Genomic DNA, 23,119 nt, shown 5'->3' with positions numbered 1-23,119 from the left:
CAGAGTCAGACCCGTCGGCCGCCGGAGACCCAGGCCCTGTGAGCCGAGCCACGGCCAGCTCGGCGACCAGCACGAGCAGCGCCAGCGCGGCGCCGGCGGCGAGTAACATCAGCGGGCCGCGCACGTTGGCGACGGTCAGCGGACGCACCACGCCGCCGGCATGACACGACGGCAGGCGGCGGGCACAGGCGCGCGCGCGCACGCGCAGACCCAGGTGCCGCGCCTGCTCCTCGAACCGTCCGTCCGATATGAGGCCGCTGGCCATCATGCGCGCCACGCTGAGGGAGCGGTGCGGCACGAGGGGGTGGTTCCGCGACCACAGCCGCACCAGCAGCATATGGCCCAGCAACTCGCTGCCGAAGTTGAAGTCGTCAAACAGGACCGATCCGTCCGACCGACGCATCACCTCCACGGAAAACTCGAGCATGGTGCGTTTCTCCAGGGTGAAGGCGAACTGCTCCTGCAGAAGTGCCTGGGGCATGTCCGCTCTGTTCGTGTCCACCCGTATAGTGCGCGCCAGCTCGCGGACGTGCGGGCTGGGCGAGTGCGAGTAGATGAGCTTCAGGTGGCGGATTTCGGTGAGGAGTCGGTAATCCTGCTCGAGCAGGTCCTTGGCGGTGCGGGGCGGCTGGAACAGCGGCACCGTCAGCGCCTTGATGAGGTCGCTGAGGTAGGCGGTGGTGAGGACGAGCGACATCACCACCCAGACTGCCACCAGCGGCCGGTGGCGGGGCGGCAGCTGGCCGGCGCCCAGCGGCACACTCTGGCCCAGCAGCAGCGCCAGCGCCATGAGCGCGCCGCGGCCCAGCGCGCCCCGGCGCGGCGCGCCCGCCAGCAGCGCGGCCACCAGCAGCGTGCTGCCGGCGATGGCCGCCCACGTGTCGGCCGAGAACAGGCGCACCAGCTGAGCGCTGGACAGCTGCGGCGGCCGGCGCGCCGTCATGAACATGAACGACACCAGCCGGTGGCCGTCCACAATCGACACCGGCTGGGCGAACATGTTCAGCGTGAGACCCTGGTAGGGCCAGGTGCGGTCGGCGCCGCCGGCCGCCAGCAGGCCGATGGCGCGACTGGCCCCCTCCGAGGTGCGGTCACGGCGCTTCAGCGGAGGAAACTGGGCCGCGTCCACAAATTCCAGCGTGACGTTGTACATGCGCGGCATGGCCAGCACCTCGAGGTCCAGCTGGATCTCGCGGTACATCGGCATCAGCGTCTCCAGCACCACCTCACTGCACGTGCGGTTGTTGGTCGGGGACCTGCGGCAGTCGTAGCGGTCCGCGGTGTACTTGACGAAGGCCACGCGCAGCGGCGTGCCGTCTGTGATGATCCTGCCGTCGGACTGGACGCCCGTGCGGCGATCGGTGATGTGCAGCCCTCCCGAGGAGCTCCAGCTGCCGATCTCACGCACCGCCCGCAGCGCGAACGTCCTGCGGAACAGACGGCCGGAGCGCTCGGCGGTGCCCGGCGGACGGCCATCCAGCTGGAGACAGAGCGCGTCCGGCAGCCGGTCCAGCTCTGGCCGCAGCAGGGCGGCGCGGCAGTCCAGCCGGCCGAGCAGCACCGCCGGCCGCGGCGACCAGTGCGGCAGCGGCCGCGCGCCCGGCCAGTACTCGCAGCCGGCGCCCTGCAGCAGCGCGCGCGGCAGCATCGGCCGCTCGGAGAGCAGCTCGGCGCGGAACGGGAGCCGGCAGCGGCGGCAGGTGCGGACGGTGACCGGCCCGTTCAGCCGCTCGGACACGGAGCCGGGCAGGCCCGGCGGCAGGTCCCCGCACACGGTCAGTCCCAGGCCGTCTCCGTCGGGCAGCAGGCGCTCTAGCTGCATCTGCCGCAGCACCGCCAGCTGGACGTCCAGCGGCAGCGCGTCTTCAGCGACACTGTCCGAGGAGTTATCCCTCAGAGCACCGGGCTCCGTCTGCACGGCGGCAGAACCGGCCACGGACGCTGCCACGGCACATAAAATGCCAAAGGCGAGGCGGAGCATCCTGGCATGTGCAAGCTCGCGGAGGACGACGTTCATGGCGCAAACGTTACCAGATCCCTCGCATAGGTCAGCAATACTACAATGCTTCCCGCGGCAGCAGGACTGCTGTGGCGCCCCGAGAGCTGCGACTCTGCGGTCCGCCCCGAGACCGAGTCGGTCTAGAAGTGCCGAGAAATTGATGCTCTCTGCGCTCAAACAACGGGCATTTTGGCCTGCCACTGGGCGGAGCCAACCCTTAATTGGCTGTTTAAGTCAGCAAATTATTTCATGAACTTATGGATGATTGGTGGCTGCGATTAGATAGCGGAGCCAGTTAAATCGTTTAGCAATGGCTTCCGGTTTCAGACTGAACAATAAATGGTTCAGGGTTGAGGCATGCATCAATCACAGAAAACGGAAATATTTTATGGATTAACTCCCTGCAATAACTCAACAACGAAGCTGTTCACTGGTCCACGAGGCAGTGCTCTTATAAATATATTTTTCCATCGAATTCGAAATTATTACCCAATAAAAACCATGTACATACATCGGTATTGAGCCATTCACGTTCCATAACGAGCCATAACGTTCAGCAATTCGCTGTCTAATAATAATTAAGGAGTAGGTAATACTACTTAAGTCGCCAGTCACTCCCAGCTAAAAGTTATCCACCACACGTGCATCGACGCAACTTCCGATACTCCAGACATGCGTTTATGGCATTCTTGGTCTCATACTACGTCATACGTGAGTCTTCCTCCAGCGGAAGCATAGTGAGTAGTTTCCTTTTTCGTCGCCTATGGTGGGTACAATACCAGACATGCATGGGTTGAATCCTCGGCATACCAACACGCCATCTGTTTATCGCTGTATCTACTGAAATAACGGCAGCACCACAGCTACACTGTACCCAACTCTAACGTTCGCCGCCGTGGTATGCGCCCTTTAGGGCCACGGTCCTGGCCAATGCACAGTGGGCGATCCGGCCGGTGTAGCCTCGCGAAACCTATCGGCATTCATAACATCCATGATTTTGAAGCAAGAACCACAATATTTAGGAGCAACCTTCTTGAATATCCAATGAGCATATGTTTTAAATAAGGACTATCTCTTATAGGATTTGTGCTCTGTGGCGAGCTTGCAATTTGCCTAATTGCTGCTCGAATAACGCATGAACCTACTTTTGAGGGTAGGTCGAAATTTATGACGGTATGAGCTGGGTAGGACATTGAAATGGTGTGTACCTCCGTAGAAAATTGCTTCCAAACCAATTTTTTTATTCAAACGATTATGCCCTACCAATTTATACATATCATGAAACAGCGTAAAATCTCGCCCGGCAAGGCCCCATTTCATAACGTGACCCAAGCAGCGGGTTTGGTTTTTGGCAAATAACTTCGCAAAAAATGGCCGCAGAACCATGATTTTGACATCGTCATGTTCGCTTTGCTCAGGCGCGTCGAATGGTATACTTTTCTTCAGGTGAGGCCACCGTAAGGTCAACCTGACCTTGACCTCGAGTCAAGGTCAGGTCAGAGGTCTTCAAATCACGAAGTTGGTCGAAGGAGGTCATATCGCATATCATTCGATTCGGCAGGTCTTCCGGAGTCCATTGGTGACCTTGTCGACTCTCTAGCTCAATTTGATCGAGAGTTATTGACGAAAAACTCGTATGACCCTAGTGACGTCATAAATGACGTCATGCAAGGTCAACAATGCAAAAATGCAGCATCAGGTCTTGCAAGGAGTGCATGAAGTAACGATTCCATGTACTTGAGACAATTGAATATCATTCCTGGCGCCAAAATAACAGCTTTCATATTTCCCCATTGACTTATAGGTGAGGTCACGTGACCAACCTGACTTTATGTGACATTTAGGAAAAATCTGAGATATACAAGTTGTAAGACCTCTGAAGGACAATAAGTCCTGCAAGTCTCACCTCCCCGTGAAAGTTACTCTGGCACTGAGAGCGTTGCAAGGTTGCGACATCTGAGGATCGTGCAGAGGTTCATGTATGACGTCATAGGTCAGTGACCTGACCTGACTTGAAGGTGCGATTGGTGTCACAAGATCCAGCGTGCATCAAAGGTCAGGTATGCCAGGTTGCAGCTCTCTATTGCCTGGGTGTTTTGAGCTATCGCGAAAACACTCTTTGAGGCATTTACCACTTGTGCTCAAGTGCACAAAGCCACGGCCAACCCTTAGAAGAAAAAAGTGTCTGGATGCCAGGGCTGCAAGTTGCTGCAAATTTTCACTGGCTCCCCTAATAGATAGTGTCTTAGTGCATGCGATACAGCATTATTTTCAGGTCATCCTCGTAAAACTTTTTTGCTGGGCTTGGTTAATTCAGTGAACGTAATGTTCAGTGGTAGAAAAAAAATATAAAAAGTTAACCTAATTATAAGACATTTTGAACTGATTTTGTCTACTTGCTTTCTATGGCGGAATCGTCTAAACATCTAAATTGCACTTTCCATGCAAAATGGATGCTCAACACCTAGCAATTTCATCGTTCCGCAAAATATTCAAAGAGCGTAAAAATCGGCTGTGATTATCCCCCTTATGAAGTGTTACGGAACGCTGTCTTTAACCCGCGCCCCGTAGGGCTACCGGCGGACCCTACCACCCGTAGGGGGGGGGGCCGTTTCGGCCCCCCCCCCTAAGATCTCGGAAAGTTACCGGCCGATTTTCAAAATTCAAACGGCGTTCGATAGCCCCACCCGGGAACTACCTTGTGACCAAATTTCATTGACCTAGGTCAAACCGATGACGTCACAGGTCAGGTCAAAGGTCAGATTTTCACCGTTCACAGGCAATTCAAGAAATGTGCTGTGAAAGCGAGTAAATTGGTAATTTATTGAAAACCATCGATGGTACATTGTTCGTCAAACACATACTTTGCTATCTGAGGTCACTGATACCAGGTCAGGTCACAGCGAGGTCAGGTCACCGGGGGTCACAATATGAATGTGTCGTGTGATACATGTTTTATGGTCCATTTTACATGACAAATGCGATTATGTGGGTTAGGCAGCCTTTGGAGCCAGCATAGGTCACGTTTTGGTGAAGGTCAGGTCAAGGTAAGGTCAAATTAGGTCAAATTTCAAAGTTGATATTTTTGCATAAAATGGGTATTGATTCGATGCAGCTCGTCACGGGGAGTCTAATGGTGGTCTTCGTTTTGCTCTACGAGTTCTAGAATTGCCAAAAATTGAGTTTGAAAATTTGACGTCATCATTTTTGAACAGTTTTTTCGCTATAACTTGGCCAAAAAACGAGGTATCGATCTGAAATTTGGTATGTGGATAGAAGACGGTAGGCACTATCACATATATTCCGGTTTTTTCGAAACTCAAAAAACTTTTTGGATTTTTTGGCGAATATATCCAAAAAAACGCTATTTTGATTTTTGGGGGTCAAAACTCAAAAATTTCAAAAATTTGAGATAGCAGTTTTGTAGCCCTGTCAATTCTACACCTTTTATGTCTTGATCATTTTTCTGTATCTTCAAAGCTGTAGTCCTGACAGGTCTTCTCGCGAAGGTCTTTTTTCGGTCGAAAATGACAGAACATGACGTTACTCTGACGTCATTTGTGGCCAACCTATCATAGCCTCTGGAAAAATTTTTGGTCACAATGTGTAAAATTGATGCCCGGAGGGGTCCTGAAAGTTCGGTGGCGATATCTCCAGCCGTTTAGGAGATATTCGACCGAAAAGGACAGGGGGGGCCGTTTCGCCCCCCCCCCCCTACGGGGCGCGGGTTAACGATACTTTTGTCTACGAAAAAATGTCTCCTGAGCCATGCAAATGCACTAATCGTAATCTTTGATGAATTTTCTGTCGACTAGTATGCGTTGTTTTCCAATTTTCGGAAAAAAGTGTCTTTGAGGTTTCGCGAGGCTAGACCGGCCCGATCGCCTACCGTGCAATGGCACGGTCGGGTTCGCGCGGTACCTACGTCCATGCTTATGACTTGCGTAGGTACCGGCTCACCCAGACGTAAGCCGCGAGTCGTGACGCTTCACCGATATGTCACTCGCTCGTAAGCCAAACACTGACGTATACGGTCATCAGGGACATCGTTCTAAACACTAACAGCGGTCGAAGACTTCCCCGAAACTCCGCCCCGGCTAGGGGAAGCGTGATGGTGCAAGAGCGTGTAATGACGCGATGAGGGGAAGGACATATCCCAGAAGGGATGACGTTTTGATGCTATTTTTAGTCGGTCAGTACATGCCTACGGCGAATAACCATAGACGCTGGGCTCGTCATGGCTTATTATTAGCTCTGCATCATCTTTGCATCATAATTTGATACTCACCAGACTGGATGATAGAAAAAACATCTTCATTTTCGTGGCCAGCGAGGGTTGTTCCCGTCAAGGCTGGCTCACCAGAGCTCAGCCACGCGCTCGGCGCTCCTGACCCATACTTCAGCCCAACGCTGGACTTATGCCTAAACTTGACGTCACCGGCCTAAGGTCCATATAAATGCAGACGGTACCATTTTCTGTTCCAACTCGTCTGCGCGGACGAGTTGGCTTCTCCTATCGTATTATCGATGTGGTTGCTCGGCCCGAAACGGGTCACCCGACAGGTCCAACGGGGTTAGGGGCCCGTTCCAAGACCGTATATAGGTCCGTCCCTTAGTGTTAGCCCCCTGCCGAAGGCGCCGGTAAACAACAGGTTGCTGTTTACGCCGCGGCGCTCCATTAATTGCCGCGCGCGCGCAGCTGTCGTCGCGTTTGTATGGGTGCGGCCGCAAACAGCGGCCGCTGTGGACTAACGAGCGGCCGAGGAACAAACGGCGGATGCGCCGCCGCACCGCCCGGGGAAAATAATATTAATCAATTCCGGGCACCGCGACTGAGGGTTATTCGACGAGCAATGAGCATGCCCATAGAAGCGTTCGTCTGTATTGTTAGCACCACCGCGTGCTGAGGTTTTAATTTGTCATTAGCCGGCTGTCCCAGTGCGAGCCGCGCGACCTTCTGCAGCGCTACATACCGGCACACCTACATACAGACCGATCACACGGTATCTGATTCAGATCCAGTCGCTCAGCTGAGGCGGCGCAGATGATAATATCCCACCGACACGACACGACTACAGTGGATGACCGATGATAAAGACGCACCACTAATCTCGGCACGGGAATCATAGAGACTCAAGCCGGACCACGTTTACATCCGATGCGGCAGATATTTACATTCTTCGGTCGTCACAATCCCACTCCCACGACGAATGGTGAATCAAATGCGGCCGCAGCCCAGACGTTGCTCGACTTATCTTACCAAAGTTGGGATATTGTGGAAAGACTCTCACGATCCCTATCTCAGCTTTCCGCAGAACGAACGTTATTCACTTCTGCATCCTCCCTGTTTCACCAGTTTTCCTTCACCTTCTCGAGGTCAGTTTCCCCACTCTCCGTCATTTCTTTCTATTCCTCCTTTCCCTCTCGAAGTCCTCCTCTTTCTCCTCATCTCTCTCCCTCTCTCTCTTTCTCTCTCTCTCTCTCTCTCTCTCTCTTTCTCTCTCTCTCTCTCTCTCTCTCTCTCTCTCTCTCTCTCTCTCTCTCTCTCTCTTTCCGCCGGCTCCTCTGCCGTTTGTCTCAGCCCCGCCGCCGGCCCCATCTGGCTCATTACGTCCCCAATCAGTCAGCCACACACCGACCGCTCGCCGCTAATTTATTCAGCCGACCGACCACGCGCCCGCTGCCGCGCAGAGCTCGCCATTTCCGGATAGGACACCGACTGTCCCGGCGGCCGCTCAGAGGAGACTGATCGCGTCACTAGTCACAATACACCTGCTGGATTGCCGTCAGAGACGGGGGACTTCACCTGTCCGTTAAAACCGCAGGACTCATTACTTGCAGATTCGGATACCTAAGCGGATACGGGTGGTTTGCAACGCGACGCAAAACACCGAGGGTATTTTTCTTTAACAAAGAACAATCTGATCATCATATCTCCTCTCTCAAATAGCTTGCACAAGCTGCTACCGCCGTTAAGTCCCGCGACTGGGAATTCAATTCAGTAATTTTAGTCACGATATGCATTCGATCCGGTAGCTGTGACCAGCCGGATTTGTCGTTTGGCTCACCGGGCCGCGGTCCCTGCTGTTGTGACGTCACTGGTCTCTGACGTCACTGGCTCGGCTCAGAGATGCCGGAGAGCCGCAGCACCACGTCGCTGCGAGTGCGGGCCGACTCGGTCTCGTCCCGGACCATGGTCTCCAGGTGCCGCCATTGAGCGCGCAGCTCGCTCAGGTCCGGGATGTCCGGCTCGGTCAGCTGGGGACACGGCACACACGTACCGGTCACTGGGCGGGGTACACGGTACGCACACGGGTACACACTCGCGTACCAGATACGCCGTCGCAGATAATTTATAATGTATCACAAGCGGCCATTGGCTGTAAAAAGTTTTCCTAAAGCGTCCCAAATTCTAGTTGCTCTTGTTAACTTCCAATGTTATCATTTATCCGATTAAGTGACAATGGAGGACCACAATGACGTTCATTGAGCTAAGTGGTCCAGGATCTGCTACAGAAAAAGGCGTCATCGAAACTGTTTGGACGTGATATTTAATGTACGTAAAAGTCACTTCGTGGTAGCGTTCGTTCGTCTATGTATAAATAATTGTTATTTTTCAAAGGGCAATGCGTCAAAGCTATGAAGAGCATGGAGCTATGAAGAGCATACGGTCCGGCGGCCTGAAGGTATTCAACATACCGCCCTCTGGCTTAACCCGCGCCCTGCTAGGGGGGGGGGTGTTTGAACACCCCCCCTTGTGGTTTTTCGCGAATATCTCAAAAACGGCGGCGCGGAGCGCCGCCGTTTTTGGTACACCTTATCATACATCAATTCTACACACGTTGTTAAAATTTTAGACCAAGGTCATTCAAGGTCAGGTCACCAGGTCACTTGAAGTGACCTCACCTCATAAAAAGTTTCAATGTCTGTCATAGCTACACCGAGTGACCGATCGCTTTGAAACTTTCAGCGATTGCTAAGAGCAATAGCATGTACAAAATGTATATCTCAGAATTTTGATATCGATGACCTAAGGTCAGGTCAATTTTGCGACCTCCCCATTATAAGTCAATGGGAGAAAATTGAAATGCACCTCTTTTGGACGAAAGACATTATAAACACTCCCAAACACTGAATTACAAGTGGTTTAGACACACTGAACATGAAAATGGTGTCTGTGACCCCTGTTTATGCCCCTGAGGTCATCTTAGGTCACGAATGGTATCTAACAGTTTTTCGCAAATAACTTTTGATAGAGGCATGCTAGAGCGATGAAAACGCCTTAGATGTGTTCAGCGTGACGATACGGATTGACTGATATGCAACATGATCCTTTCCGGTCAGGTCATGACCTTGACCTGAGGTCAAATTCTGAAGTTGACCTTTCAAGGTCAAGTCATAGTTCATTCGATGCGTCTTGACAAGAGGAACACGATGCCGCTAAAAGTAAGCTCGTACAAGGCTTGGGTCAAAAGTTATTGCAGAAAAACTGTTTCCGAAAAAATCGGCTATTTTTGCAGTTTTTGCCCCCTGCAGGCAAAACCGTTGACGTTAGGTCAAATCTGGGAAAATTACTCAGAAAGGGCGTTAATAGGGCTATCGAATGCGCTTTTCCGCGGCGCTGTAGCTCTATTGGTTCCCGAGTTATGCGTTGGCTTCTTGGAAATTGTCGACATTCGACCTGGAAATCGGCGAAATTTTGCCTTCAATGACCTCTGGTGACCTGACCTTTGACCTGACCAAAAAATTGACCTAAGTGATTTCCTCATTATTTTTGACGCTCTTTCGAACGCCGCCTTCCGCGTATCGCTACGTGGCCCAGGAGCCGAGTTAGAAGGGGGGGTGTTCAAACACCCCCCCCCCCAGCAGGGCGTGGAAATCCAGGACCCCCAGCAGGGCGCGGGTTAATAAAAACATAACATCGATCGACCTACGCTAGGTCATTATTTGCTGGCTGTATCATAATTGCACCAGTAGGTATATCAGGCTTTGACGATGAATTACTGGCTACATAAAAAAGTAACGATACATAACGGCTGACAGATTTGCTTTATTTAAACGATGCCAATATCCCCTTCAAAAATTGGCTATGCATCAGCTGTGATGCAATGATAAGGAAATAATCGACAAACTAGGCCGACAACTATATTTTTACGCCGATAATCTGAGTTTCCTGGGCATAAATCATCCAATAGATGTGCCACGCATTTACGAGAACATAAATCACAGGCAAAACTGATGTCACGTTTTCCCATTACGCCATAGGACATGCTAGCAACTTCGAATATTTACGCGTTTGGAAACTTCGGCTATGACCGCCTAAACTCGAAGTTTTCACCCATGACAGCACTGCATACGCAATACGCATTATGCAGGGGCAATGCTTTTCATGGAAGGCTAATTATAATGGAATGTGAAGACGCATTAAATAGACCACATTTGGTCCCTGTGGTCGAAGCGGTAATTCCAGGAAACTCTCCCTAATCGTGCATTAGTCAGACACAAAACAGACGCTCACTTCACACCGGATCGAGTCAGTCTGACTGTGCAGAATATCGTAATACCCTCGTGAGTGACCCACCAAACAATGGCGCGGTGTTGCCTCAGCAACCACATGGGACGGGATTGGTACGGCGTAGCGCCAAGACCCTGACGGCGCTCTCTGGAACAAACGACATTAGCTAAGCCGTGTGATGAGTCGAAAATGTCCCCCTCAGACGGTATTATTTACTGTTTTCTAACAGCAGGCACCCTGGATTCTCTCAGACCCTGTTTCAAGTTCTCAGACCCTGAAACTGGACTAAGAAAAACGACGTTTGCAACGTCGCCTCATTTCCTAACGTTACAAATCGAATACCGTATTCGGAAAAAATTTGTAAAGGTCATAATGGCTTTTTCATATACCTAACTAGTTTTGCATCATCCAATAAATATCGTCCATGCACTAACAACGTCAATACATCCTCATCGACCACAGGATTAGGCGCCAATGAATGATCCGCTACTCGCAACGTCATAGCACAGTGTGCCGAATGTCTAAAATTCCTTTCAGGTGCATTATTGCATTTATAGATCGCCGACGTGAGACTACGACGCCATACACGAAAGCAACACCACACAATAGACTGAGATACCAGTCAGCAGCTTGCACCGCTCTATCCTAGCAGTCTGGTTTTGATTCCATTGTCTAATTCATTCACACCTTGTCAATTTCATTTCCTCAGCATCTCCTTCAAAACTTCAGCCTCGCTGAGCCTGACCAAGCCTGGCTAGCCCAAGCTCGGGGGACTTCATGAACTTTTCTAGTTGTCACTGAAGTTCAGCTCTGGGCTTAATAACCCATGACCACTGAAAACAGGCCAGCATCCAACATATATACTGTATGACCTTAGAGAACAGCCTGGGCGCCAGGAGAGGGGCAGCTGGCGGATCTTAAAGGGACACTCCCACCTTAACATTAGTTTTGAGTTGAGATAGCCAAATTGGTGGCCATGGCCTGCAAATACCGGTTTGGGCACTCACAACATCGAAAAATGCTTTAATTCGAAGATATGGAATTTCAAACTTGCAGTTTTCGGATTATAAGGGGCTAATGCATTGGAATGCCCCCTTAGAATTTGTGACGTCAGCGGAGATCTAACGATTTTTAAATCTTAGACTAAAACCATCGTTAACACGTGGTGGTATACGCTGCTTTGCGCGCAACGTCTGCCGCACTTTAAGGCTGCCAAATTATTGCTTCCAAATAAAGTCGCTAGTAACAGGGGAGATCCCAAAAAATAAACAAAAGTAAAAGCCTAATATCTTGAAAACCAGTGAATATTTTTCAGTGAAATTTGGTAGATATTCGTTTTCGCTCTTTCTGAACCAAGGGACATCACTTTCATGCCAATTCATTAACTTTTTTGAAGGTGGGAACTGGGAGGGTCCCTTTAATTCGCCAATTGCTGGAAACGCGGGAGTCACTGTGTAAGTTGCAGGACTCAGGGGCTGGTTGCCCCGACTCACCGGACGTCGGCTCGAACTCGCCACCCTAGGTAAACGACGAGCAGGGAATCGTATTTGAGACTTAGCGGGCGGGGACTCGCACTTATTAGGCCATTTCTCAGACTCACTGGGCGGCTGACTCGGACTCTTGGACTCACTGAGCGGGGACTCGGACTCACTGGGCTGACTCGGACTCACGGACTGGTCTCTGGGCCTCACAGTCTGGTCACCAGGACTCACCGGGCGGCTGACGGGCGTCCCGCTGTCGGAGGTCACCGTCATCTTGTCGAGCAGCTGCTGCAGGGCGCGGAAGTGCGCCAGACGCTCCTGACGCTCGTTGTCGCGCCTCCGTGAGTTGGAGCGGTGCCGGCGTGGCGGCAGCGGCTGCCCAGGCGGCGCCGGCAGGGGCAGGCTGCCGCCGCCGCCGGCGCCGGCTGAGCCGGAGGACTGGGTCTGTACATAAAGCGGGTAAACCGAAAACCGCTCAGAATTACATAATTGATAGCAGAGATATGTACCATTGTACACTATTAGCTTGTATACAACCGCATTGAAAACAGTAGCTATGGAGACAGGTAAGTGTGACGGGGAAATTTAGGGACAGAAACCCGAGGTTGAAGCAGGCGGTTGAGGAGACACTGAACAATGAGCACAGCAGTCATGAGTTTAACCACAGCCGCAATGTCAGGCGCCGCACAAACCGTGCACTGTATGTGCTAATTAGCTGGGTGCCCCGTGCTATACGCTGCCTATCGTGACAGAGAGTCCTGTACTACATACTGCTGTCGGCGTCTTCTGTCGTATCTAGAACCAAACATACTGTTACATGCGCTGAGTCACTGACTGACCTGGGCGTCCTGCGCGGCGTTGGCCCGCTGCGGCCGGCCGTCGTCTCCGCCGGCCTCGGCGGTCCGACGGCTGACGCGGCTCTGCTCACCGTCCCTGCACGGCTCCTCCTCCTCCTCCTCCTCCTCCTCCTCTGTCCCCTCTGCCCGGGCGGGGTCCGACCGCGAGGACGTCTGAGGGCAGGGAGATGATATCATCAATCACTGTGTTTGACTGATAAATGATGGGGTGATGTTCAATGTGACATAGAGGGAGACATCGGATGTTTGTGGTGACACCACGCCCTAACCTGGTCGTCCAGTTACGCACACTGAGATGGCGTCCCGTCCAGCTGACCTGCCCCTGGCCCACCGCAGTCCCAGCTTGCTACGGTCTGACCGATGACTTATTCTAGGCCCAGCCTGCCATGACTCCACCAGTGACCTCTCTACCCTCGAATTCTCCTGATCAGATGCCTGGCCCACCCCAGATCCGGCCGTCCTGTGCCGCCCCCTCTCTCACCTGCTGTGTGGCCGCCGCGGTGCGTCTCTCGACCACCCGGTGTCCCTCGGCCCGACCGCGGTACTCCTCCAGCAGGTGACCCTGGGTGGCCAGCTGGTCCCTCTGCCTCTCCACCTCCGAGATGATCTCCGTGACGCGCTGCAGCAGCGGCGCCAGCTCGGGCACCACCACCGAGCCGGAGGTGCCGTCCGAACGAGCCGTCCCCAGCGCCGTCTGGACGGCCGACAGGGGCGCCCCCTGACCGCCGCGCTCCTCGGCCACGAACGACGAGCGGAAACAGCCGTCCGCGTCCAGAGAGGACTGGGAGGTGTCTCGGATAGGCGTGAGGGGACGGAGCTCGACGCCTCGAGAGAACCTGAGGACATGGTGACATGGTATGTGACGGCTAGACTTATCTTTCTTTTACTTGTCCACTTCGGCATTTGACTCTGATACGGTTTCGCTGACAGTCATTGCAATCGTGTTGGGACTAACCATCACGATCACATTAAGAGGTCAGAGTACAGAAGTGTACAGAAGTCTATGGACTTACACATCACAAAATTCTGTAATTGACACACGCTTGTCAGTGTCGGCCACTATGACACTGACTCAAAATTCATCAGCTACTGTCAGTCGCCGCCTCACTGACACAGGTCAGTCGCCGCGTCACTGACACAGGTGAGTCGCCGCGTCACTGACACAGGTCAGTCATCGCCTCACTGACCCGTCGGCGGTGCCGATCGTTCCGGAGCTGGTGTCGGCCGGACCGCTCCAGCGCCGCTCGGAGCCCCGCGGGCTCGGCACCGGTATCTCAGGCACGGAGCGGGCGCGCGCTGGCTGACCCGGCGGCGCCGTGGCCACTCGGGTCACGGCGGCCAGCAGGGTCTGCAGCTGCCGCTCCAGGCGCGCCAGCTGCGCCGCGTCTGCCGCCGGCGCGCCGCCACCGCCGCTCAGCGCCGCCGGCTCCGGCTGGAGGGGCGGGACGGAGAGACGGTGAGGTGGTAAAACCGGTACTAATCGACAGTGTCATTTAAATGGCTCAAACGAAGGACACCGCTGACAGCTGATGGGCTAAGAATCGACAACGTGAGACATCATTCATCATTAACTCAGTCTGATAAAATAATATCAGACGACCTTTGGCTGTTATTACCATTAGAGTATATAAGAGTATATATATTGTATATAAGATATATATGGTTATTACGAGCGCATAAGGAATTCAGGCCGTGCACACTGCCTCCTCCACCACGCCGGGGATCTCACCAGTTTCTCCTGCGGCGCCTTGTCCTGTTTGGCCAGCATGCCGAGCCGCTGCTCCATGGTGATGCAGTCCTTCTGGCGCGCCAGGCATTCCTCCTGCCACTCTTGGCATCTGAGAAAGGAGGATCGTCATAACCGCTGACAGATGGTGTGGAATTATCATTATCAGTATGTTTATGGGTGTTCGCCACTGCAGTAAAGGCTGTCATCTTTTGCCGATAGAGATCAGAATGGTATGACGTCCGCTCAGCAGCTGCGGACGTCATGCCTAAGTGCTAGCATTGCTAGCACTTAGCAGCAATTATGGGGGAGCTGGACGGTGATTCCTTTCTCTGCACCGCGCTATGTCGAGCGCTACAGACCGCTCAACCTCTATAATGCTGAGCCATTCAGCCCCGGCACGTCAAATCATGTATATTCTGCTGCGTTCCTAACGCAACTGGGCGTGTCATCATCCCGACTTTCCCGTCAGCAGTCACTCGGACACGCCGTCATGTACGCTATTCCTCCTGCCTATATACCTATAGGTGGGCTGGGCTGCCTCTCCGAGCGACCGTTCCGTCTTTTCCATCCCAACGACGCACATGTTTTTTTTTTTTTGTTAGGCCCTTTCGGTCCAATTAGACCATTTCAGAGCCGGAAGGATGATAGGAATTAGGGGGAGACATTGGTCTGGGCAGGCACCCTAGTAAGTCACCGGGGCTGAGCCCATCCCGAAGGACAGGCCGACCAGCCCCAAGGTACTCACTGCACCCGGCTACGGGGTGCGCTCCCTCGGGAGCAGCGGTGCCGCTCCAAGGGAGCAGCCCGCATGAGATAAAGTTGCCTGTCCAGCCCGGAGGGGGGTTGCGGCGTGGAGGAGAAGGATTTCAGTATCCTGAGGATAGAAGCACGGAACGGTGAACGACGCACAAATGTTCCACACCACACCTCTTATCCATGATCCGGGCTGGACGGGCGCCTTCATCCGACAGGAGTACATTCTTGGGAGCAGGCCCATCGCACATACGGTGGGGTGAGTACAAAGTACCGTTAGCGAGGCTTGTCGTCCTCGGGCTCAGCCCTGGCTGTGCACCAGGTGCTCGCCCAAACCAATGTATCCACCGAATTCCTAACATCCTTCTGGCTCTGAAAAAAAGGTCTCGCTAGAACAAAAAGTTACCTTACAAAACAAAGAAGACCAACCCAAGCGAGTTCGGTAGGTAATGAAGTGTGCCGGCGTCGGACTGACCTGTCGAGGAGCTCCTCGTATTTGCGCGGCCAGTCGACCTGCGGGGCGGGCAGGGTGTCGGCCGAGCGACGCAGTTGGTGCAGCTCCTCCATCACCGCCTTCAGCTGCGACTGCGGCACAGCAAGGTACCCTCCGTTAGAGGGGCGCAGTACACACCAGTCGTCGGACAGTACCATCCGAACCGTCAGTGGAAAACCGGCTCCGAACACCGGGGCCCGACCAGCCACTGGGGAGTGGGGGGCCACCGCAGCCTGGAGGTAATCCTGCTTCCGTCCCTGTCACTGGGGGAAATTACGCACAGTAATGCGACACAAAACCAGAAGAAGATGGGCAAAGTACGTAAGCGAGAGCATAACATTAACCACATACAAAAACACAATATGACGTGAAATATAAACTTTCAAAATATGCAATCGGCATTGGCGACCAATATAAGCAACTACAATTACCCAACATCCATCAACATAATTTCATCCGTTAGCCCGTCGGCCCGGGGTTCGACAATTGACATACCTTCATGTGGGCGTCCGCCTGGTCTAGCCTCTGCCTCATCTGGCCGGTGAGGCGGCGCTCGGCCTCGAGCTCAGCGCGGGCCGCCTGCAGCCGCGCCGTCAGCTGCACCGTCTCGTGCAGCGCCGCCTGCAGCTTGGTGGAGGTGCGCTCCCACTGGACTCGGTCCGTCACCAGTGACCTGCCGCCGCGGACGGACGGACCCAGATCAGACCAGGGACCAGTCAGTTCGAGCGAGTGGGGTCTGTGCCTCGCTCCCAGCCGTCCCGTCCCGTCTCCCAAACACTTTATTCCGTTGCGTCCAACTATACGCCCGCGTCCCGTCCATCTCGTACCGGCGCGTCCGCCTTGTCTCATCCCCGGACCCCCTGATCCTTTCCCATTGCCTCTAATCATGTGTATCATTTCACCCCACCCTATTCCATCTCTATAACTGTACCGTCCCGCATCATCCCATCCCATCTCTACCGTCCCCTCCCCATGCCCGTCGCGGACCTGTTCTCTAGCCGTAGCCGCTGCGCCAGCTGCTCGCTGTCCTTCAGCCGGCGCGTCTCAGCCGCCAGCTTCAGCACCAGCTGCTGGTTGCGCCGCTGCTGCTCGCGCTGCTGCGTCTGCGCGGCAGCCGTCGCCGCCTGCTGCTCCTGCAGCTTCGTCTGACCGCGGGCAACGGCGGGAGGGAAGGGGTCAGCACGCACGGTAACATGTCGGCATTCGCATACAAAATGGTCATATTGCGGGGTTTCTTGCACATTTTCTGCACACAACACTCGACGGTTAGGAAGTAGGATAATGCGCATTAGTACTGAATGTAATATCTGTGTTCGCAATATCACTACTGAAAGAAAATACATATAATTAGAATACCTGCTAAGGATTCCCAACAAATAGGGCATTCACCGGCAGCACGTCTCGTACTCCAGCTTGTGATAAATGCTATCGATGCTAAGACTCCGATACCAAGAGCATGGCGCAGCGTTGACGACCGAGCTCACAAACTACGTCTACATCAAAAACAAACTACGTCTCAAACAAACTACGTCACAAACTCGTATTTCTGCCAAATTTATCACTCTCGCACCTGGAGCTCCATGTAGGCGCGGTCCGCCTCGGCTGACATCTGCGGCAGCTTCTGGCGGATGTCGTCCAGACTCGTCTCCAGCTCGGCGACACGAGCTGGGACGGCCCGAGGAAGGACGGCATGCGGGGAACGGCGGCGGGACGGGAGGAGCGAAATGCGGACGGGTCAGAAGGGGATGGGAAAGAGATGGTGTTATGCCCACAGGACTACAATCGACTGCCATGAGCTCCCATACCAGAGTTGAGGATTGACCATGATACTTCTGTGTGTACACAATACACTAAACGTATGACAGCGTTCAACACACCAACACACGCCCGCTGACCCTGAGTGCCCACCTTGCGCCGTTTCCAGTTGTTTCTTCAGCTGGGCGATGGTGGAGCGCAGCTGTTTGGCCGGACATGCTGGTAGCGGCCGGCCGCCCCTCAGGGCACGCAGGTCCCGCAGACTGCCGCCAATGGCAGCCTGCACGAGTGGCACAGAGCGGGTTAGCGATGGGATGCCTAGAGGGGAGCCAGGGATACCCCGCTGGATACATGTACCGACTTAATTTACCGGTCGAAAAAGCAGACGAGTAGAATATATCACGGTGACACCATGAGCGTTGTTTGAAAGGTAAGCACGGTATAAGATCGCTACTACTTGTTGTTAAACGGCGCTACCATCTCATAATGATTTGTCTTATTTCAGTTCAGCTCGATAGTGCGACAAACAAAGTTCATCTGATGGCATGTCAAGTATCGCTATACCTACGTCCTACATTGACCCTGGATGGGAGAGCTGGCTCGGTTACCTCGTTACACTCGCAGATGCCGGGCAGGTCGGTGTCGGAGAACACCGACTTCAGCTTGTTCAGGTCCCTGGCCACGCTCTCCAGCTTCACTTTCTGGCGCTGGAGACGATATCCGGGGGCGAGTCGCATTACACGGGCGGGAAATACACAACTATCGGGGTTGGGTCATCACAGGGATTTATACGTCACATGGTCAATGTCTTGTCGGATTATCTTTATGCCGTCTTTTTAGCGGTAATAGCTAGAAATTGGATAATGGATATATTAATAGCGGCATGTTTCGCAGAAATTTGGCTGTCTGCAACGGCAAATGATTATTCGGAGTTGACCATACGGTACGTTCAAATGCACATTACATATCAGCAACGCATGCATACCAATTGTATGTATGTACCTTGATAACCTCGTCCTTTCGGGCTATGGACGCCGCCTGCGTTTCCACTTGTTTGGATTTTTCTGTCAGTTCCTTTTGCAGCTGTGTAGTCCGTGACTTGCTATCGTGCAACTGAAATCAGTCCAAGTACTTAAATAGGAATATCCATTCAGTATCCTCTCAAAGGCATCTAAATACCAAACTCCGGGGCACGTTTTGAGTTTCCCACATACCTGACTTAGTATATCGGCTAAATGACAGCCAAGCACAAGTAACCGCAAACAATAAGTGAATACGCTCTGCCTGGCAATAGTATCTCAGTTCAGCGTTCATAGTAAATACCATAGCCCCTTTAGCGTTACTGCAGTTGACCCGACTTACCGCCGATTTGAGGCCGACCACCTGAGCGGCCTTGACCTCCACGGAGCGGACGGCGTCGGCCAGCTGGCTGGTGCGCTCGGCCAGCTGCCGGGTGCTCTCCGCCAGCCGCGAGTCGCGCTCCGCCAGCCGGGTGCGTACCGAGGCCAGCTGCCGGGACAGCCGGTCCTGCTCGCGGCGCGCGGCCAGCAGCTGCTCCTGGCTGCTGCACGCCGCTGACGGGCGCAGAGACAGGGACAGTGTACAATCACGAGCTGTGTACAGTGTACAGTGTACAATTCCAGCAGCTGCTCCTGGCTGCTGCACGCCGCTGACGGTCACACAGACACAGGGACAGTGTACAATCACGACAGCCGGCAACTGGTTGGTAAATGAACGTCGCAATTAGATCGTTAGGTTATTTTACAACGGTACAATTTATGTTTCAAAAGCTAACATCGCTACAATTATGCTCAAAATTTTATCATGCCTAAAAGATAATTGCTGTAGATCATACGGCCATGGATTACCTACCATGATACGGCTTTGCATTGCTAATACCGAGGATAATAATAAAACGAGCATTTCATATTTGACATACTGCGAACGGATTCCTCAGCATCTTTTATGCTTTTCTTCAGGGCCTCAACTTCCTTTGCGTGGTTTTCTTCAACCGTGGCCTTTTGCTTGGTGATGCAATCGATAGTTTCTTCGAGCTCCGCGATTTTGCTTTGATTTTCCGCGGCCTGAAAATGTTCAGCTTTGTTGAATAAATGTGAACGTTCAAAGTAATGCATTTCTGCGAACTAGCCATAGTTCGACAACTGAAACGCCGTAAGTTCGTGCGTTTGTTTGAAATTCGAAAGCCGAAACGCATAATGTAAAATTGGCGAGATCAGCAAAGCTCTTCCAAATGCTAATAACAGGCTACACTGTCCATGCCCAGTTATGCTAAGATGACTGCTCACAGGGGCGGATCCAAGGGGGGGGGGGTCACATGGGTCATGGCCCCCCCTTGAGGCCCGGGGGCCCAAAGACCTGCCAGGGGCACCACCGGCCTATCAGGGGTATCACAGTCCTGACAGGGGCACCACAGGACCGCCAGGGGCACCACAGGCCTAGCAGGGACACCACGGGCCTAGTGCCCCTGGGCCCTGACAGGACTGTAACGCCCCTGACAAACCTGAAGTGTCCCCGGTAGGCACGTGGTGCCCCTGACAGGCCTGAGGCGCCCCTGCAAGGGCGGTGGTGCCCCTGGCAGGCCTGTGGTGTCCATGGCAGGCCGGTGGTGCCCTTGCTAGGCCTCTGGTGCCCCTGACAGGCTTGTAATGCCCCTGGAAGGACTGTGGTGCCCCTGGGCCCTGACAAGCCTGAGGTGCCCCTGACAGGCCAGTGGTGCTCTTGCTAGGCCTGTGGTGCCCCTGGCAGGCCTCTGGTGCCCCTGACAGGCTTGCGGTGCCCTTGGAAGGACTGTGGTGTCCCTGGGCCCTGACAAGCCTGAGGTGCCCCTGACAGGCCCGTGGTGCCCTTGTTAGGCCTGTGATGCCCCTGGCAGGCCTCTGGTGCCCTTGCTAGGCCGCTGGTACCCCTGCGCCCGGAGAGGACTGGTGCCCCTGAAAAGTCTGAAGTGCCCCTCGGCAGGCCCGTGGTGCCCCTGACAGGCCCAAGGTGCCCCTGCGAGGCCGGTGGTGCCCCTGGCAGACCTCTGGTGCCCCTGGCAGGTCTGTGGTGCCCCTGGCAGGTCTGTGGCGCCCCTGGCAGACCTGTGTTGACTGGTGCCCCTGCTAGGTCGCTGGTGCCCCTCACAGACCTGTGGTGCCCCTGGGCCTTGACAAGCCTGAGATGCCTGGCTATGACAGGCTCGTGGTGCCCCTGATAGACCAGTGGTGCCCTTGCTAGGCCTGTAGTGCCCCTGGCAGGCCTCTGGTGCCCCTGCTACCCCTGCGCCCGGAGAGGACTATGGTGCCCCTGAAAAGCCTGAAGTGCCTCTCGACAGGCCCGTGGTGCCCCTGGCCCCTGACAGGCCCAAGTTACCCCTGCGAGGTCGGTGGTGCTCCTGGCAGACCTCTGGTGCCCCTTGCAGGTCTGTGGTGCCCCTGGCAGGCCTGTGTTGACTGGTGCCCCTGCTAGGCCGCTGGTGCCCCTCACAGGCCTGCGGTGCCCCTGGAAGGACTGTGGTGCCCCTGCCCCTAGGGGTGCTCATGGGCCCAACAGGTCCGTTGTGCCCCTGACAGGCCTGTCGTGTATACTTGCTAGACCTTTGGTGCCCCTACTTCCTGGCAGGCCTGTGGTGCCCCTGGCGGGCCTGTGGCGCCCCTACAAGGCCGTAGGTGCCCCTGAAAGGTTTGTGGTGTCCCTGGAAGGACTTTGGTGCCCCTGACAAGCCTGAAGTGTCAAGGACAGACCCTTTAGACGCCAGGGTCAAGTTCGTCGGACTGACAACGATTTGCTTACCTGATAACGTTCCTGGTAAGTACTCACTACTCAGCGTCCACAACATATATACACATAGCATCTATGCACATAGCACATTCATATATACTTGCTTACAATTGGTAAATGTGGTTGTGGCTAAGAGTTAAGATACTGACTAAAAATAAGAAATAAAAAGAAAAAAACTGAAAATGGGGGCACCACCAAAATGAAGTGGACGAAATCCGTTGAGTTTTTAATTTTGGGTATAGGTAGGGGCACCACTTCGATTCATGACCCTCCCCTTGGAGTTTTCCTGGATCCGCCCCTGACTGCTCAGTTATAATTGTAAGCACCGGGTCATTTCATTTCCCTCCTATTCCGATATTCTCCGACGACAAAACGTCAGCGGAGTCTCTCCACCTGTGTGCGCTCCACTGGCCTGTTTCTCGGCGGCGCTGTGCGCGAGCTGCAGCTCGGCGCTGAGCCGGCAGCCCTCCTGGCGCTGCAGCTCCAGCTGCTGCTGCAGATCGGCCAGCGCCGACGCGCGCCGCTCGCGCTCGGCGCGCCACTCGTCGGCGCGCGCGCCCTTCTCGGCCACCTCGCGCTCGATCTCGGAGACGTGGCGCGCCAGCCGCTGGCAGAGCTGCTGCTGCCGCTCGGCGGCCGCCGGCGGGCCCAGCGAGCCCATCAGCTGCGACAGCTCCTCCTTCAGCGAGAACACCTCCTCCACGCAGCTCTGGAGGAGGCGGCGCTGCTCCTCCACCTCCTGCTGCAGCTGGTCACGCTCATCCCTGGGACAGGGCCGGGCACCATCAGCGGACATCAGGCGTTAACGTAGCTGCCGGCAAATTTGTTAGTCGTTACTTGTATAATAAACCTGAAAATGTCTCATAGATTGTGATCTAAACCAATACTCACTGAGTGGATTTCAGTTCAAGCTGAAGCGCTGAATTCTCCTCTTCTAGCTCCTGGACGAGCCAACCGACTCTTGCAGACATGATTGCTCAATTGATCAGAGCTGGAAGAAACAACATAGGTAACCCCGAGAGTAATGATGAGATTTCATGTTGTAACATACCTGCTGCCTCAGGGCCGGGATTTTTTTCGAGCGTAAGAATAATAATCTTAGTTTGGAACTTCTATATGTAGGTAGGCCCATGAACATATAGGTTACGTAGATTACATGCGTATATAATTGTATAGCCTGGGCCGCAATATACAACAAACATCCCAACTTCAACGAAGCGATGTTCTGTGTGAAACGAGCACCTCCGTTGTAGTGCGATAGTCCATACTGATACCTACCTTATCACTTATCAGATATCTATTTTCCATGTACCTATTGACATTACTATTGCAAGCTTTATCTCGCAGTTTTCATAGAATAAGAACACAATAAATCACAGATAAAGACGAGACGGACAGGTTGACGTCAATGTGTTCCGTTCCGTGTTTAGTACCTATTTTTCGTTCCGGTTCAGTTGTTCTTAGATAAGCGACACCAAACACTTGTATGATATACCAATACTGCTTTGCTTCAGTATGCACAGCACAAGTATAAACGTCTAGTCACATTACTTTATGACCGTACAGGTCGGCATGCTTGAGGTATATTTTACATACAGAATTATAACTATCATGGAATAAGCGCCGGAAGAATGCAGATATTATTTCATTGTTTCAACTTTGGTTTCAACTTGAACTGCAACTTTCAAACGGACCGCGCTCCGGGCCCAACCAAAACCAAAACGTAAACAAAAAGCTTTCGCAGTCCTTTGGAATTT

At 53.6% G+C, this 23,119-nt stretch overlaps 1 protein-coding gene across 3 annotated transcripts; it reads right to left on the bottom strand.

Moving 5' to 3' along the window:
- Nucleotides 1-7,638: 7,638 nt before the first annotated feature.
- LOC122379921 (cingulin-like) lies at nt 7,639-23,095 on the bottom strand. Of its 3 annotated transcripts, none has more exons than XM_043362574.1 (18): nt 22,796-23,095; nt 22,254-22,353; nt 21,775-22,126; nt 19,522-19,666; nt 18,945-19,156; nt 18,585-18,695; nt 18,191-18,289; nt 17,736-17,862; nt 17,398-17,492; nt 16,815-16,972; nt 16,323-16,500; nt 15,810-15,919; nt 14,582-14,690; nt 14,040-14,284; nt 13,334-13,688; nt 12,835-13,005; nt 12,227-12,439; nt 7,639-8,257 (listed from the first exon to the last, which is right to left on the bottom strand). In XM_043362574.1, the coding sequence occupies exons 2-18, from the start codon at nt 22,331-22,333 to the stop codon at nt 8,111-8,113; spliced, it is 2,907 nt and encodes a 968-aa protein (XP_043218509.1). In that variant the 5' UTR covers nt 22,334-22,353; nt 22,796-23,095; the 3' UTR covers nt 7,639-8,110. The 3 variants fall into 3 exon arrangements, with proteins under 3 accessions (XP_043218509.1, XP_043218510.1, XP_043218512.1); XM_043362575.1 differs by having other exon boundaries at nt 23,057-23,086; XM_043362577.1 differs by lacking the exon at nt 22,796-23,095 and adding an exon at nt 22,641-22,789.
- Between the last annotated feature and the right edge of the window lie 24 nt (nt 23,096-23,119).

The sequence above is a fragment of the Amphibalanus amphitrite genome, unplaced genomic scaffold (genome assembly GCF_019059575.1).
Source record: "Amphibalanus amphitrite isolate SeventyFive unplaced genomic scaffold, NRLGWU_Aamphi_draft 000087F_arrow, whole genome shotgun sequence".
NCBI classification, from domain to species: Eukaryota; Metazoa; Arthropoda; class Thecostraca; order Balanomorpha; family Balanidae; genus Amphibalanus; species Amphibalanus amphitrite.
Note: the sequence above shows the minus strand (reverse complement) of the source record. Positions and strands in the feature narration are given on the sequence as shown.

Coding starts and splice junctions, on each gene's coding strand:
- LOC122379921 (XM_043362574.1), bottom strand. CDS start 22,333: ATGTCTGCAAGAGTCGGTTGGCTCGTCCAGGAGCTAGAAGAGGAGAAT. Junction 16,501..16,814: donor CGGCTACGGCTAGAGAACAG/GTCCGCGACGGG, acceptor CCGCGGCGGCAG/GTCACTGGTGACGGACCGAG. Junction 14,285..14,581: donor AGGCGCCGCAGGAGAAACTG/GTGAGATCCCCG, acceptor CCGCCCCTCCAG/CCGGAGCCGGCGGCGCTGAG.